This window comes from Salmo trutta, chromosome 7 (assembly GCF_901001165.1).
Source record: "Salmo trutta chromosome 7, fSalTru1.1, whole genome shotgun sequence".
NCBI classification, from domain to species: Eukaryota; Metazoa; Chordata; class Actinopteri; order Salmoniformes; family Salmonidae; genus Salmo; species Salmo trutta.
In genome coordinates this window covers 6,376,917-6,392,795 of record NC_042963.1, presented here as the reverse complement: position 1 = coordinate 6,392,795, position 15,879 = coordinate 6,376,917, and the positions used below count along the sequence as shown (strand labels likewise).

The following is a 15,879-nucleotide window of genomic DNA, read 5'->3' as shown; positions in this document are numbered from 1 at the left end:
CTTCTACACCTGCATTGCTTGCTGTTTGGGGTTTTAGGCTGGGTTTTTGTACAGCACTTTGTGACATCAGCTGATGTAAGAAGGGCTTTATAAATAAATTTGATTGATTGATTGTCCACCAGTGGTCTAAACTTACCAGACCTCTTCCCCAGCAAAGTCAAACACCTTAGTGATGGTGACTAAAGAGGGCTCTTTAGGCTCTGGTTGTTGAGGTTCTGATGGAGCCAAAATGGGCTTCTTCGGACTGTCTGTGGGTGCAGCCTGGTGGAGATAATAAAACAAAACAGCCGTTAAACATCAGAGTAGTGTTCCAAAAACTGAAAACTTGATTCCAATGCAAAACATGTGCACAACCACCAAACTGTAACAGGAACACAGGTTCCAACTATCATATGCCTGGTGTATCTCTACAGGCCAGGAGTTGTTATATTTGGTACAATACCTGCTGTTTAGTAGTAGCCTGCGGTGGCTTGGATCTGTGACCAACATCACTCAGAAAACTGGCCCACAAATCATCTGCCTTCTTCTTTTTCTCTTCATCCTCCTCCTCCTTGGGCCTGGGAGTAGAAAACTCTCTCCTCCCCCTGCTCTACTTTCTGATCCTCCACACTGAAGGAAAAAAGGAAACCGCACACTGTTCTTGATAGTATCACTGATATTTAATAAGCTTACGTATCGGCCTCACGGCCTTCGTCAGAGCTTTTGTGAATTTTCTAAAACAGCACCTCTATGTAGACCTAGCCCCACCCACATCCGTTCCACGTATGGAAAGGAGTTGGAGGCAAAGGAAAAATAAATAAGTGCTACCAAACATAACAATATGTATTTCACAAATATAACAAAAGTGTATAGACAAGACGCACCGAACACGTCCATAAAATCACAACAAGGACATAGCAAGTTTTCATTAATCATTGGGTACATCATGCGAAAAAACAAAGTGATCTTAAATAGGAGCATATTTTAATTCACAACATAACATGCATAGGCATTTCATCATTAAGTCCTTTAGGAAATAATGTCTGGAGGGTGAAAATCCAAAAACATTCTCTTTTGCTGAGAGTATTATTAATATGATCCTCCACACTGCCATCATGCAGTGTCTCCTCTAACTTCAGTCCTCCTTTCTTTCTTTTCCTATGAGGATTGACAAAGAGTGCAGTAGGAAAATAATGTACAAATATAGTAGTGCATTGTCATCCACCAATTCCAGCAGACTAACAACATGGACTTTACAAGAAAAACTGAGCAAAACAAAGCAATCACTGCACACCAATGGTCTAAAAACTGAGCCAAACAGAAAAGTGTTGAATCACTCACCTCATGCTAATGTGTTGGCCTTTCTTCTTTTTCTTCTTGGTGACATGATCAGACTGTTGGCCACGCTGGTCTTCCCCTTCCAGACCATCCTCTTTCACACATTCATGTCATCTTCACTAAGGTTGTCATCCGTCATTCAATCACACAACAACCATGATTAGAAAACTTGAATTGAATGACAAATACAGTAGCTTTCATCAAGCAACATACATGAAGAATATGACACCTACAGTGAATAACTACTGTATAAAGTGGTTATGATTTTCTGTCACGTGTAATAAAATATATTGTCAACTCTAGCATTGCATGTCTATCTGCTTATGGAAGTAACCTTACCAGATGTGACATAGTCTTGATCTGCATTTGAAGAATAGCCATCGGAATCATAATCTGAATAATTCATAATTTCCCTCCAGAAAGAGCCTACACGTTCTACCAATAGTAAACACAGCAGGGAATGTATGGATAGTTGGCTGGATAGCTGTCTCCAGTAACGTCAGCAATTTACAAAGGCAATGCACCGGTTGTCTGACAAACCCTGGCTGTAGCTAGTATCACGCGGTTACAAAATAACTGAGAAAGCTATCAACTGTTTCTAGCTGTATAGCGTATTATACCTACAACTAAATTAACGAACAAAGACTTAACAAGTTTCTACACTATGAAAACGTGTGGCTTTGGTGACTAGCTACAGAAAGGAGCTCAATGAGTAATTATTTGGTAGCTGTTGACTTCCTGTTTTACTACGGCAAGTCCACAGGATCAACAAATCGTTAAGAACGACGGGCTTATAGAATATTTGTTGTTGGAAATTAAATACCGGTTTCTTTATCGATTGCATTATTATATTTTGACATGTCAATGCTCTTTGTAAAGTATGTTCAACAAGCTAGCTAGCGTATTACGATTGTGAAATCATTTGTGTAGCTCTTTGAATATGTTAACGGCGTGACGTCAAACCAAGTCGTGTTGACATCAAGCTACATGAGCTAGCTAACATATATATTCAGGAAGATCAACCAACCAACCAACCCTTGTGGACTTGCTAGATCCAACATTAATGTTCTCATGGTGTTATTCGGATATTCGTGGTCTCTCACACTTGCTCGTGGTGTCCTGTGCATAAGACATGCATAACGGATATAACGAGATTGGGTTTGTTCAGCAAATTCTTAGCTTGAATTTGGTCCCAAGGAAAAATGGCACCAATCGAGGCAACGACACATCGCTTAGCGACTTCTCAGGTGAGATTCAATCTAGCTATAGCCTCACAGTCGAACAGTCTTCGCTGTAAACCTAAAGTGAATGTTTCGTTAACCGATTTAAAGGAGCTAACTAGTAAGCAATCTAAAGTAACATAGCTAACGTTAGCTTATGTGAACGTTAATATACAAGTACACTAAGTAGCTAATCTTGTGTTAGCTGGCAATAACAACAATATTAGCTATTGTACAAGCGGACAGCTTTAAATTGCCCCTAACGTTAATCCATATATTAGTCACCAATGCAGTGGTCTTTTTTTTAGAAAAAGTGCCATGTGTTTGTGAGAAATATTATTCTCCAGACTACTGTGTGTGAGAGATGTGTATATAATGTGTAATTTAGCAGTTTATATTATTTCGCCGGGTTATGTAGGGGTCAGTGTTACATTATGAATGCGAAACATGGGTACTGGGTAGGTAGTATTGAATTCAGAAGACGTGTCAGAGACAACAGGCATGTGTGTAATGTCTGTGTAACCCAGCATTTCCCAAACTCGGTGAACGTTTTAGTTTTTGCCCTAACACTGAGTTTGAGTTGATGTATTCTTGCTTACAGATAACTTAAGAAATGCAGAATTTACATTACTAATAATTGCAAAACACTCATTTAAAATGCATAATACGTGACATAAATCTTAGCTCTTACTTTCTTAAAACCGCATTGTTGGTTAAGGGCTTCTAAGTAAGCGTTTCATTGTAAGGTCTACCTGTTGTAATCAGCGCATTAAAGGAAATGTTTCATGATGGACACTTTTAAATATTAAAATGTGATTTAAAAAAATATATATTATTACATTTGTTTGTAATTTTTGGGAGAACCATTTAAGAGCTAGAGTTATTATACAGTCTGATAGCAACTGATTCAAAAGATCAACGCTTGGTGATTCTTTTATTATTTGAATCAGCTGTGTAGTGCTAGGGCAACAACAGAAAACGTGCACCGAGTTTGGGAAACCCTGGTGTAACCTCTGCGCAATTCCTTGGTAACAGAATGACGCTGAGACTCCGAAGTTTCACTTTAAAATGCACTGCAAACAAAAACGATACAACTCAATGCACAAGGACTAGCTAGATTACTTTTAACAGTTAACACAGGAAATAAAATAACACATTTAGCTTACTTGAAGAACAGTGCAGATGCAAAATTTAGTAACAGAATGATGATAAAATCTCTGTTTATGTGACCATGTTTTCCAGAAACTGTTAAGTCTACTTTGAATTAAGATTCAAAATTCTGCAGAAAGAATGAATGGAGTGTCAGCTATGACACCTTGAGTTGAAAAACAACAACAGAATGACATCATGGATACCTGATCAGTACTAAAGAAATGCATAATTATGAATGTCATTCTCTTCATGGTGATGTATCCTGAATAGGTACACAAAGGTAGAAATATGCAATATCCTGCATATTTGGGTATTATTCTACAAACTGGCTATTTTAATGAGCTCTTTCCCTGAACAAGACCACATTTGGTCTGGACTGGACCAAATCTGTATCAATCATAGACTTCTGAGTTTCACAAGTTTGGACATCATAGTAGAGCACAGTAGAATTCAGTACAGGTGAAAGGGGGATACCTAGTCAGTTGTACAACGGAATGTATTCCATTGAAATGTGTCTCCGCATTTAACCCAACCCCTCTGAATCAGAGCACAGTATAGTTTAGTAGAGTATAGTTCAGTACTGTAGAGTATTATACTGTACTCTAGTTTGCTCTACTGTACTGAACTCTACTCACTGTAGTACTGAACTATACTCCACTTTTCTTACTGTACTGAACTGTGCTGTCCAAACTTCTGAAACTAGACGTCTGTGATTGGTTCGGATTTAGTCCGAAATCAAGGCCATTCCGAACCTGACCAAAAATCAACGTTGAAAACAAGGCCAGGGCGGACTGACCAAATTTAAATTACTTTTCAATGTCCAGGGACGTCCTGTGTTGGTTGGTGGTCAGTGGGTGAGGATGCTAGTTACAGTAAATGGGAAGAGAGCGGTGAAATTAACTGGAGAGAGAGAGAGGAAGGGGTTGCCCAGACTGTTTTCACACTCTTGGTTTTACCACAACACAACAGAAAAAAGCGGTATGCTAGTGGAAGGGAAGACCGTAGCAGGTGACCCAACTGTGGTTTGTGACTACTAGGATTTCCCATTGTAGACAATTCTATTGCAGTAATTCTGATTTGGTAACAGAATTATGCATTTTAATTAGGCCTACATAATAATTCATTAACAAAATTGTCATCAGTAGAAACACGATAACTAATTGGTAGGTCTACTATTACTTTTACTATCCGAGAAATGTGAAAATATCTTAGATACAGTTCTGTGAAAGTATTTGCCCCCTTTCTAATTTTGTTTACTTTGGCGTATTTTTTTTTTATACTGAATTATCAGATCTTCAACCAAAACCTTATATTAGATAAAGAAAATCTGAGTTTACAAATAACAAAACAAATACCAACGGTCAAGCATGGTGGTGTGATGGTTTGGGGATGCTTTGCTGCCTCAGGACCTGGACTACTTGCCTTAATAGAAGAAACCATGAATTCTGATCTGTATCAGAAGATTCTACAGGAGAACATCAGGCCATCCGTCTGTAAGCTGAAGCACAGCTGGGTCATAAAGCACGACAATGATCCAAAACACACAATCAAGTCTACATGAAAATGGTTATACATGTTTTGTTATTTGTAAACTCAGGTTCCCTTTATTAGGTTTTGGTTTAAGATCTGATGATATTCAGTGTCAAAAATTGAGAGAATCAGAAAGGGGGCAAAAACTTTTTTGCAGCACTGTATGTGGGTTTTTTGGTAACAGAATTACAGGACACTAGGCAATATTTTTTTGAACTTACGAAGGCAATTCATTTCTCCAAAACGAAATATAAATGTTGATATTAGACAGGGGTCTTTACTTCAACATTGTGTTTTGATATATTTCTAAGACTTTTTCTGGTTGCTGTTTTTTTAAGACCCCTTTTCCATTTGTTTGACCAGAAATCGAAGCCTTTGCTTATTCCTAACTTTAGGATGGAAATTGGTTGGAGAAATGTATATATGCCTTAATAAAAAAAATGTACTCTTGGCTTTCATTTGACATGCTCCTATGAACTTCACCTGTTGGTGCTCATGGGTCCTTTTACATGGAATAGCTCTATTATATCATGATGCGCTTGCATTTTTTTTATTTTAGTCATTTAGCAGACGCTCATATCCAGAGCAACTTACAGCGGTAGTTAGGGTTAAGTGCCTTGCTCAAGGGCACATCGGCAGATTTTCCCCCTAGCCGGCTTGGATTCAAACGAATGCCCTTAACCGCTAGGCTACCTGCCTACACTTACTTCCTTCAGTTGCCTAACTCCCTCTGCTCTTTCTCTCAGAGATGTGGTATGGAGTCTTCTTGTGGGCTGCTGTCTCTTCACTGGTGTTCCACCTCCCCGCTGCTCTCCTGGCCCTCGCCACCCTGCGACAACACAAGATGGCCCGCTTCATGCCCATCGCCATCCTACTGATGGGCATCGTGGGCCTTGTGTGTGGTGGAGTCCTCACCAGTGAGTTATTCACCTCGTCTTCTGATAAGCTATAAACATGATCTATTATTGTACAAAGACATCACTACTCATCAACTCAGTGCTCAAAGCCATGATGCTCAAATAATTTTATACATTGCTAAAAACAAAAACAAATATTTGTGCTTGTAGGTGCTGCCATAGCTGGGGTGTACAAAGCAGCAGGGAAGAGGATGATCTCCTTGGAGGCCTTGGTGTTTGGAGTGGGCCAGTCCTTCTGTGTTCTCATCATATCCTTCCTCAGAGTCCTAGCTACACTCTAGCACTAGGACACAGGAATTCAAGAAGGGAGTGAGGGAGGAAGAACATGCAATCAGCAGGACGGCATATGCAAGAGACAGCTGTTCCTTCAGAGGCCTTATTTTCTATAACCGTTACCGGATGACTCTTTGTTTGATACATGATTATTTTCCAAAGTGGTATATTTCAGGTCTAACCAGAGGCTCTGTCTTCTTCATTCTTTGTTCGTTTTCATTCAGATTGTTATGTGTGTGTGGCTGTGGCACTATATTCTGAACTAGCCTTCTCATTTTGTGAGTTGTATGTGTATCATACACATGGCTGAGAATGAAACATTCCAGAATAATTGCACTCTACAATTTGGTTGAGTAAAGTCTAAGTTTTACTGTTCAACGGCCTGTAAAAGACTAGCCTATACATGTCTGAGCCTGCATGCCTTTAGAGAAACACTAAAGGAGAACATTCTCTGCTCCTCCCCAAATCATTCAGCTTACTACAATGTCTTGACTGTGAGGTGTAATATCTTTACAATGAGGCACAGTGCTCGATGATATGACATTGGTATTGACATTTTAAATATTTTAAGTCGGACATAGCTACAACTTTAAGCTTTGTTATTTCCACGTGTTTTCTAGCATTATACTTTAACATTCCTACTTGGGGTGTGTAAAAAAAGTTTGTACATAATATTTAAGCCCATTCCAGTTTTCTGTAAGCATAGAGGCATTCTGTATATTGCTGAGAACCGTAGGGCCCTAAAAACTCAACTCTCGACCTCGAAGCCAATTCCTCTGCGGTTTTTTTCTTCTTCATTGTTCCCTTCTAATCAAGGACGGATTTAGACCTGGGACATCAGGAGGGTGTAATGAATTGTCAGGTAGAACAGAACACCATCGGGCTCCGGACTTCGTAGGGTAAGAGTTGAATACCACTGCCATAAGGAATGGAGTTGATTCTCTAAATATTTGTCCATATTGTTAGGGTATTTTCAGATGGTTAAGTCCAGTGTGTATGCAACATAAAGATTTCACTCAGAAAGAAGTAACACAAAACAGTAGCAGACTGCACTTGGTTATGTGGCGTCAACACGCTTATAGAATTGTATATCTCTTTCAAGAACCTTTGCAGCATTGCTCAGTTTTTGTTAATTTTATATTGGCCTTGGTGTTAATGGTGAACAGTATAATATGCTAAAGGAAGAAGAGGCAACCTCACTCTAAACCATGAATGTGAATCTAATTCCCTTAAAATCCCTTGTGGAATTTCTTAAACCTTTACCAAAGAGAAACGAATACAAAATGTACAACTGATTTAGTTTGAACTGAAAGCCCCCCATGTCCCAAAATCCTACTTTAAGGATTTTGACAGTGTATCTTGAGTATAAATCTGGAGTCGTGTGTAAGGACAAGGGTAAAGTCAAATTCAGCAAGAAAAAAGATACCATCGTAGGAAAGCACAACTTTGCAGAGATCTCTATTACATGCCAAGAGTAGCAAAGACTAGTGAAATCAAGCATTAATTACAGTTAAACTAAAATGTTTTTTGTTATTACTCAGCACCGCTGCATGCAGATTGTCCAGAACTATCAGCAGATTAGTGACCTCAGTGTAGTGGTCATTATAAGTGCAGTAATAATACAAGGGGTGGATTGAGAGCAGACAGGTTATAGGAATAAATTAGGATATTGAGGTTGGCTTGGCGATAACACTATTGGGTTATGAATCATTATTGTAATGTAGACATTTGTGGTGATTTAAAGTTAACAGCAGCCCAGAGCTAGTCTACTTTCTAGCAGTGATATCATGAGGGGTGACATGTTGAAAGCCATGCTCTGCTTATCTAAGCCTTGGACACCCTCAATTCCCCAGAGTTTATTTTTCTAAAGTTCTTTAACTTTCCTCATTGTAGCATGACTGCACACTACCGTTTGTTAGAGCTAGTTGGTTTGTCTCGATTTCCATTAAGTTAATGCTCTTTATTTACCATGTGATTTGAATCCATGGGTTGATTTTGTTTTTACAAGGTTGATTTTATTACAGTAAATTAAGTGCCAATTGTTAATATTTTCATGTAATAAAAAAAGTTTACATTATAATCATTTGAGTAGTGTATTGATTTACACCAGACTGATTTCAACTCATTTCAACAATACTGCATGACACCAGAGTATAGACTGATTATTTATCTTTCTGCCCCTCCATACACACACAGATGGCACTCCTGTGCCTTTACTGCCTCCACTAGCGGCATGGCTCAGTGGCGGACGGAGGGAGTAATGTGGCGTTACCAAGGAGAAACTACACACAGATGACTCATCATGAGGGGGCCACTATCCAGGCTGCACTCCATGAGACAGCCTGGTGCTTTATATGATCATGTTTCCTTGGCTGTTTCATGTTTTCCAGGCAAAACACTGCTGAATATTTGATAAATGAATTAACCTAGGTTTTGTAGCTTTGTGCATCAAATTAAAGCAGTGAGGAAAGTGAACTTAATGACACTTCAAAATCAACTTTTTAATAATTAACAAGTATATGTATGGATTTACTCTTTAAAACATTTTGTTTCTAATATTTTTTTTTTCATAATCTGGCGTGCAAGGCAAAGGTAGACATGATAGAAAATAGACTATGCGCAGGTCAATCCATGTGTGTCTCCGGTGAGGGAGGTTCAGTTCTTTGGTCTGATGTTTCTGCCTGTGCTGTGTGCTGCTGGGAGACAGTCTCTCCCCTCTTCTCTACTGTGCTCTCTCCCTGACTGGTCCCCACTGGGCTTGGCCCTGGCTTGTCCTCTGTTATTGGCCAGCTGTCCATCCCCTTGCCAGTCCTCTCCTCCTCTGCTTCACCTGCTGTTTGGATTATTAATGAAACACAGCAGAGATTAGATTTTCAATCTCAAGGACAAGACAAAACCTGACTTTTTTTACAGGCAGAAAGATAAATTGAACAGTGAAAAGAAAAATAAATGTTTCTTGATTAGATTTATCATTCAAGAAGTAATTTGTTTAAACCAAAACAAGGTTATTCTAGATGTTAATAGCTGCACTCTATAGCATGCTGTAAGGTAGATATTTACTGAGGGTTGTGTGCATAATGATGAAGCATCGCTTTAATAAATCTGTCACATTAAGGACCTGATATCCAGTCCTCCTCCATGTCTGTAATTGAAGTTGATTTGCCAGAAAATTGTGATGAATATCCCTGTGTCAGAATGCTAACACGTATTTGAGATATAATAGGATGGTAATTGCACTACAGTGTATGTGGTGCTGAGGGCCTGATGGGTTTATTATTATAGAACAGTGGAGGACAAAGCAGAGAGAAGGGGAGGAAGTGAGCATATGCCCATTAGCCCAAGGCTTATAGGTCCCAAACCAAACATTTGCACATTTGGCACAACGCCTCAAAAAGAGCATCCATTTCACATCTTAAAATCTCCCTTTCAAACAATTTTCACGTATTTCCCCCCCCTCAATATATGTGTAAAAACACTCAGTATAAAATGTAATTGTCAAGATTTCTTACTCTGAGGATTTTACTCACCATCCTTTCCCTCAGGCTGGTCCTCACTACAGGTAGGGAGCTCCCCAGGGTTGGCACGTTTCTGGGCTGGTGACCTCTGCAACCGTGGCAATGCAGCCTTCAGCTCTGAGAAGTAGAGGAAAGAAACAACCTGCCTCATGAATTTACCTCATATCCAAAGTGCAGTAGGACATCTATGAACACAGCTAGGATTTTCAATGTATTTGACACACACTTGTGTCAATCAATACATGTTAGAATCAGCGATTCCACTCTTAGTCTTTCTGGGTAAGTCTCTAAGAGCTTGCACACCTGGATTTTACAATATTTGCACATTATTCTTCAAGCTCTGTCAAGTTGGCTGTTGAATCTTGCTAGAAAGACATTTTCAAGTCTAGCCATAGATTTTCAAGCCGATTGAAGTCAAAACTGTAACTAGGCCACTCAGGAACATTCAATGTCGTCTTGGTAAGCTACTACAGTGTATATTTGGCCTTGCGTTTTAGGTTTTTGTCCTGCTGAAAAGTGAATTTGTCTCCCAGTGTCTGTTAGAAAGTGGACTGAACAAGGTTTTCCTCTAGGATGTTGCCTGTGCTTATCTCATTTTTATCGTAAAAAATTCCCTAGTCCTTGCTGATGACAAGCATACCCATAACATGATGCAGCCACTACCATGCTTGAAAATATGAAGAGTGGTACTCAGGGATGTGTTTTGTTGGATTTTACCCAAATATTATGCTTTGTATTCATATTTTCTTAGCCAAATGGTTTGCAGTTTTACTTTAACGCCTTATTGCAAACAGGATGCATGTTTTGGAATATTTTTATTCTGTACATGATTCTTTCTTTTCACTCTGTCATTTAGGTTAGTATTGTGGAGTAACTACAATGTTGTTGATCCACCTTCAGTTTTCTCCTATCACAGCCATTAAACTAACTGTTTTAAAGTCACTATTGGCCTCATGGTGAAATCCCTGAGCAGTTTTTTCCTCTCCGGCAACTGAGTTAGGAACGATGCCTGTATCTTTGTAGTGACTGGGCGCATTGTGAGGCATTGGAAAACCTCCCTGGTCTTTGTGGTTCGAAATTCACTGCTCGACTGACGGACCTTAGAGATAACCGTATGTGTGGGGTACAGAGATGAGGTAGTCATTCAAAAATCATGTTAAACACTTATTGCACACAGAGTGAATCCATGCTACTTATTATGTGACTTGTTAAGCAAATATTTACTCCTGAACTTGTTTAGGCTTGCCATAACAAAGGGGTTGAATACTTATTGACTCAAGACATTTCAGCGTTAAATATTTTATGAATTTGTAAAAATGTCGAAAAAACATTGTTTTCTCACTTTGACATTATGGCGTATTGTGTGTAGGCCAGTGACACAAAAGCTACATTTAATCCATTTTAAATTCAGGCTGTAACACAACAAAATGTGGAAAAGGTCAAGGAGTGTGAATACTTTTTAAAGGCACTGTATACACACAGTATAGGCAATATATGGCTCTGATCCTCTGCAGTAGCATGTGGTATCCAGCAGGAAGTGCTCTCTCTCTGCTGCTGAGCTCACCTTCATGGTCCAGCAGTGCAGCATGTTCTCGGAGGAGAGAGTCGTCGTAGACAGACACAGCTCTCCGCTGGGGAGAGGGCTTCATGCGGGGCCGGGGTTTAGGAAGGCTCTCTAGGGGACGACCAAGACACACAGGACTCAGATACACGATCACACACAACATAACTGGAGGTGGGTTTAAGCACTTGACACTTGAGTCACAATGACATTCATGTTCAAAAAAAGACCAGACCAGGCATTGCACTACCCAACACATGTTTGGCTCACATGTTTGGGATGCCATCCTCTGCCATAATCTGGACCCGAATAACATCAGATGAGTGGGTGATAAATAATGGTGGTGGATGAAGGGAGTTCCTACCTTCTTAATGTAAAATGCTTTGAGCACTTTTACACTGTAAATTCAAGTAGAACGTAGTCATTCAAATTAGGCATTGGTGAGTCAAAACCAATACAGTCCAACTCCTGGCAAATGGACTCCCAGGATTGATCTCAGCTCTGTTCGATTGTGTAAAACATTCTTTCCAATACAGACAAGTGCATTAGGAGCTGCCATCCACAAAATATTACAGTATATGAAAACAGAGAGACACTGAAGTAATTATAATGCTCTGAGCATTCACTGTTCTTGCATTATTTAATATTAAGCTCATAATGGAAGACAAATAATCAAACAGAGTGGGAGACACATAGAGAAGAGACAAATACAAGCTAGCTTGGTCTTTTTCTGCTCAGACAGAAAAACACCAAAGCTGCTTATATATTTTGTCACCAAGGAGAGTTGAGGACTGTATATAAGTGTACCTTCAGTAACTGATTGTGCTCTCTCAGAGCGCTCCCTGCTCTCCAGGGCAGAGGGTCCCCTGCGTGGCGATGGGGCAGGGGGAGTCTCCTTGCGGGGGGAGGGGCAGGGGGGCTCCCTCTGCTGGGTCTGGCTCTGGGAGGGCTCTGGTTCTGTTGGCTGGGTCTCTGGGCCTGTGGCTTTGCTTGGCTGCCGGGGGAACCCCGGGGACGTCCTAGCTGCAGCAGGGGGCTGCTGGGGGGCAGGGAGAGGGGGTTTGGCTGCCACTGTGGGCTTGGGAGGGAGGGGGCCGATGGGACGTTCTGGGAGGAGGGGCTTATCTGTTCGGAGAGCCTCCAGAGGCGTTAGGCCTGCTCTGATTGGCCACCTGGTGTCTGAGGAGAGAAGGGTGGTTGCACTGAAGTCATTACTGCAACATAACATTTACATATTGGTTTGGAGTATGGATGAATTTATTACATGGACATCCATTCACCAGCTTTAAGTGTCAGAATTACCTGAAGCTGATGTGGACATAGTGCGAGGCTTCATCAACGTGGTTGGAGGTTCAGGTTTTTTGTCAAGAATTGCACCTGAGAAAGAGAAGAAGATTATAGCAAACTGGGAAGTTCACATACTATGAGCCCCTCTATAATTGAAGCAGCCTGACACACAAACAAATCCACACAAAAGACATCAAAGGGAGCTGTCACTGTCACCTTTAGAGCACAAACCATTGGCTGATAGTGCCGAGTTCCCCTCTGAGTGGATGTGTGAACTGACCCCTGACCTCCAGCACTGAGTGACAGATGGAAGAAATGACTCCCAGGCTGGCCTGTCTGTGTAGCTCTGACCTCCCGTGAGCCTCTCTGACCTGCTCTAAATTTGGGTCAACTCCAGGTACCACTTTATTTATAGATGTAGGGTTGATTTCTCTGATAACCTTTACCTCTCTGGTCTTCTCACTGGCCTTTACCATCTGAAGGTGAATTTTACAGAAATAAGCAGTTTTTAAATTTCTATCAAATCAAAATTAAGAAAATGATCTCTAGATTCCTTTGTATTTTCAAGGGTTACTCAAGAAGCACAACAACTGCAGTTGACATTATACTAGCATCTACTGTCAAATCACATCACTAGTGTCACAGCAACACTTTTACTTGACAGTCTACAATTCAACAGTTATAAGAAGAGACATTGACAACTAGCGCAACCAGCCAACTCTAAGTTGACTTAGTCTACACGTCTACATCAAACCTGAGATGCTGCCACGCTCCCGTCAGCAGGAAAGGATCTGTAGGGGAGACCGGGGGTTGGTTGTCACGGGGGGGGGGGGGGGGGGGGGGGGGTGACGGACGGACAGACGGACGGTGTAATAATTTGTGTAATAATGTCCGTGTAATAATTTCAAGATAAAAATGTGTGTCCTCTATAGGAGAGGTCATCCATCTGGTCAATTCAGGTCAGGATAACAAAACATTGAGGCGAGAGGAATAACTGCATTTTTCATCTGTGAAAGTAAATATTCATACAACTATTCTTTAATAAATAGTTGTATGATGGAAGTATCCATAAACAATTACTTTTATTGAAAATAGGAAAGGGAGAGCTTTATTTAAAGCCTATTTGTGAGTTCCTAGATCAAGCCATGTGGTAACTAGCATCTTAATTAGCATGCTAATTAAGATTGGGAATGGTTGTCACATTGATGTTTAGGTTGCTTGTCACAATCTGACAACCATCTCCATTGTAACAATGTGCCCAGTTAGCTAAATTACATTGAAAAGATGCCTAGAAGACTTGTTTTCTGGATGTTGAAAAGACCTCTATGTTTCACAAGTTTGGACAGCACAGTACAGCACAGTCCAGTAGAGTTTAATTCAGCAGAGTACAGTGCAGTATAGTACAGTACAGTTGAATTCAGTATAGTAGAGTACAGCAAAGTAGAGTACCGTACAGTTGAGTTTAATTCAGTAGAGTACAATACAGTTGAGATACAATACATTATATTGTACTCTACTCTGGTGTACTATACTGTATTCTACTGTGCTCTACTGAAATATATTCTACTGAATACACTACTTTTCTTTACTGTACTCTGCTGTGCTCTGCTGTATACTGTGCTGTCAAAACTTGAGAAACATGGATGTCTATGATTGGTTCTGTTTTGGTCCGGTCTGAACCTGCTTGTCCAACAGAGTCAGCAACATTCACAAACACGCACACCTCTTCCTGTTTGAAAAAGCATTCCTTGTTTTCAGCAAAACATTGAGTTAACACAAATGTTTACAGCTTTACTTTTTTCACTTATGAATATACTACATCATGTGACACAAGTATAGGGACAACGTGGAGGAGCAATTCAACAGGTCGGATATGAGGCGTATGTGGCAGGGGCTTCTAACGATAAAGGATTACAAAAATAAAGCCTGTCATGTCTCTGACACCAATGCCTCCCTACCGGATGTGCTAAACACCTTTTTCTCATGCTTCGTGCAAAACGACCGAGCTGCCAAGGAGAGCCTCTGAGGAGAACTTGAGTTATGTGCTTACGGTCTCCAAGGTGGACATGTATGTCATTCAAACCTGTAAACCCTTGCAAGGCTGCCGGCCTAGACGGTATCCCTAGCCGCGCCCTCAGAGCATGTGCAGACCAGGTAGCTGTTGTGTTTTTAGACATTTTCAATCTGTCTCTAGCTCAGGCCTGCTTCAAGATGTCCACTATCATACCCGTGCCCAAGAAAGGGAAAATAACTGCACTGAGTGACTACCGACCCGTTACACTCACTTTCGTCATCATGAAGTTCTTCGAGAGGCTAGTAAATCCTCCTACCCAAACCGACCCTCTGCTCCCTCTATGGAGATTTGTACAGGGTAAAAGAGATCTTGAAGAAGGAAACTATCACTCCATTTTGCAACGCCATGCCATACCCTGTGGACGGCGCTTAATTGGAACCAATTCACTCCTACAACAGGACAATGACCCAAAGCACAGCTCCAAACTATGCAATAACTGTTTAGAGAAGAAGCAGTCAGCTGGTATTCTGTGTATAATGGAGTGGCCAGCACAGTCACCGGATCTCAACCCTATTGAGCTGTTGTGGGAGCAGCTTGACCGTAAGAAGTGCCCATCAAGCCAATCCAACTTGTGGGAGGTGCTTCAGGAAGCATGGGGTGAAATCTCTTCAGATTACCTCAACAAATGGACAAATAGAATGCCAAAGGTCTGCAAGGCTGTAATTGCTGCAAAATGGAGGTTTCTTTGATGAAAGCAAAGTTTGAAGGACACAATGATTATTTCAATTAAAAATCATTATTTATAACCTTGTCAACATCTTGACTATATTTCCTGTTCATTTTGCAACTAATTTCATGTTTGTTTTCCATAAAAACATGGACATTTCGAAGTGACCCCAAACTTTTGAACGGTAGTGTATATATTATTTTAGTGGTGTATTATTGTTTCATTCACACCTGCACTGTTGGCACTAATCTAAAATAATAATAATTATAATGCTTGATATAGTTTTGTCATTATGGCTAATAATGATATATACAGGTATATTATAATATAACAGTATATTATCATATGTGTTGGGATATATCTTAA

The 15,879-nt window shown here is 40.4% G+C and overlaps 2 protein-coding genes and 1 long non-coding RNA gene across 3 annotated transcripts in view; 1 reads left to right on the top strand and 2 right to left on the bottom strand.

Moving 5' to 3' along the window:
- Positions 1 to 1,074: 1,074 nt before the first annotated feature.
- LOC115196812 (uncharacterized) lies at positions 1,075 to 2,011 on the bottom strand. Its single transcript, XR_003878911.1, has 3 exons — positions 1,657 to 2,011; positions 1,321 to 1,436; positions 1,075 to 1,086 (listed from the first exon to the last, which is right to left on the bottom strand). It is a non-coding gene; the product is annotated as an uncharacterized LOC115196812 (long non-coding RNA).
- A 177-nt stretch (positions 2,012 to 2,188) lies between these two features.
- On the top strand, positions 2,189 to 8,486 carry LOC115196811 (transmembrane protein 170A). The gene is made up of 3 exons (XM_029757733.1): positions 2,189 to 2,564; positions 5,966 to 6,136; positions 6,287 to 8,486. Exons 1-3 carry the CDS (start codon positions 2,450 to 2,452, stop codon positions 6,415 to 6,417), a joined length of 417 nt encoding a protein of 138 aa, XP_029613593.1. The 5' UTR covers positions 2,189 to 2,449; the 3' UTR covers positions 6,418 to 8,486.
- A 399-nt stretch (positions 8,487 to 8,885) lies between these two features.
- The window catches only part of carmil2 (capping protein regulator and myosin 1 linker 2), a 38,719-nt gene continuing 31,725 nt past the window's right edge, over positions 8,886 to 15,879 (bottom strand). Inside the window, exons 35-39 of the mRNA XM_029757727.1 lie at positions 12,788 to 12,862; positions 12,293 to 12,664; positions 11,489 to 11,599; positions 9,937 to 10,041; positions 8,886 to 9,242 (exon numbers count right to left, since the gene is read on the bottom strand). Of these exons, the coding sequence (XP_029613587.1) occupies positions 9,034 to 9,242; positions 9,937 to 10,041; positions 11,489 to 11,599; positions 12,293 to 12,664; positions 12,788 to 12,862 (872 nt within the window). The 3' untranslated portion in view covers positions 8,886 to 9,033. The remainder of the gene's footprint in view (positions 9,243 to 9,936; positions 10,042 to 11,488; positions 11,600 to 12,292; positions 12,665 to 12,787; positions 12,863 to 15,879) is intronic.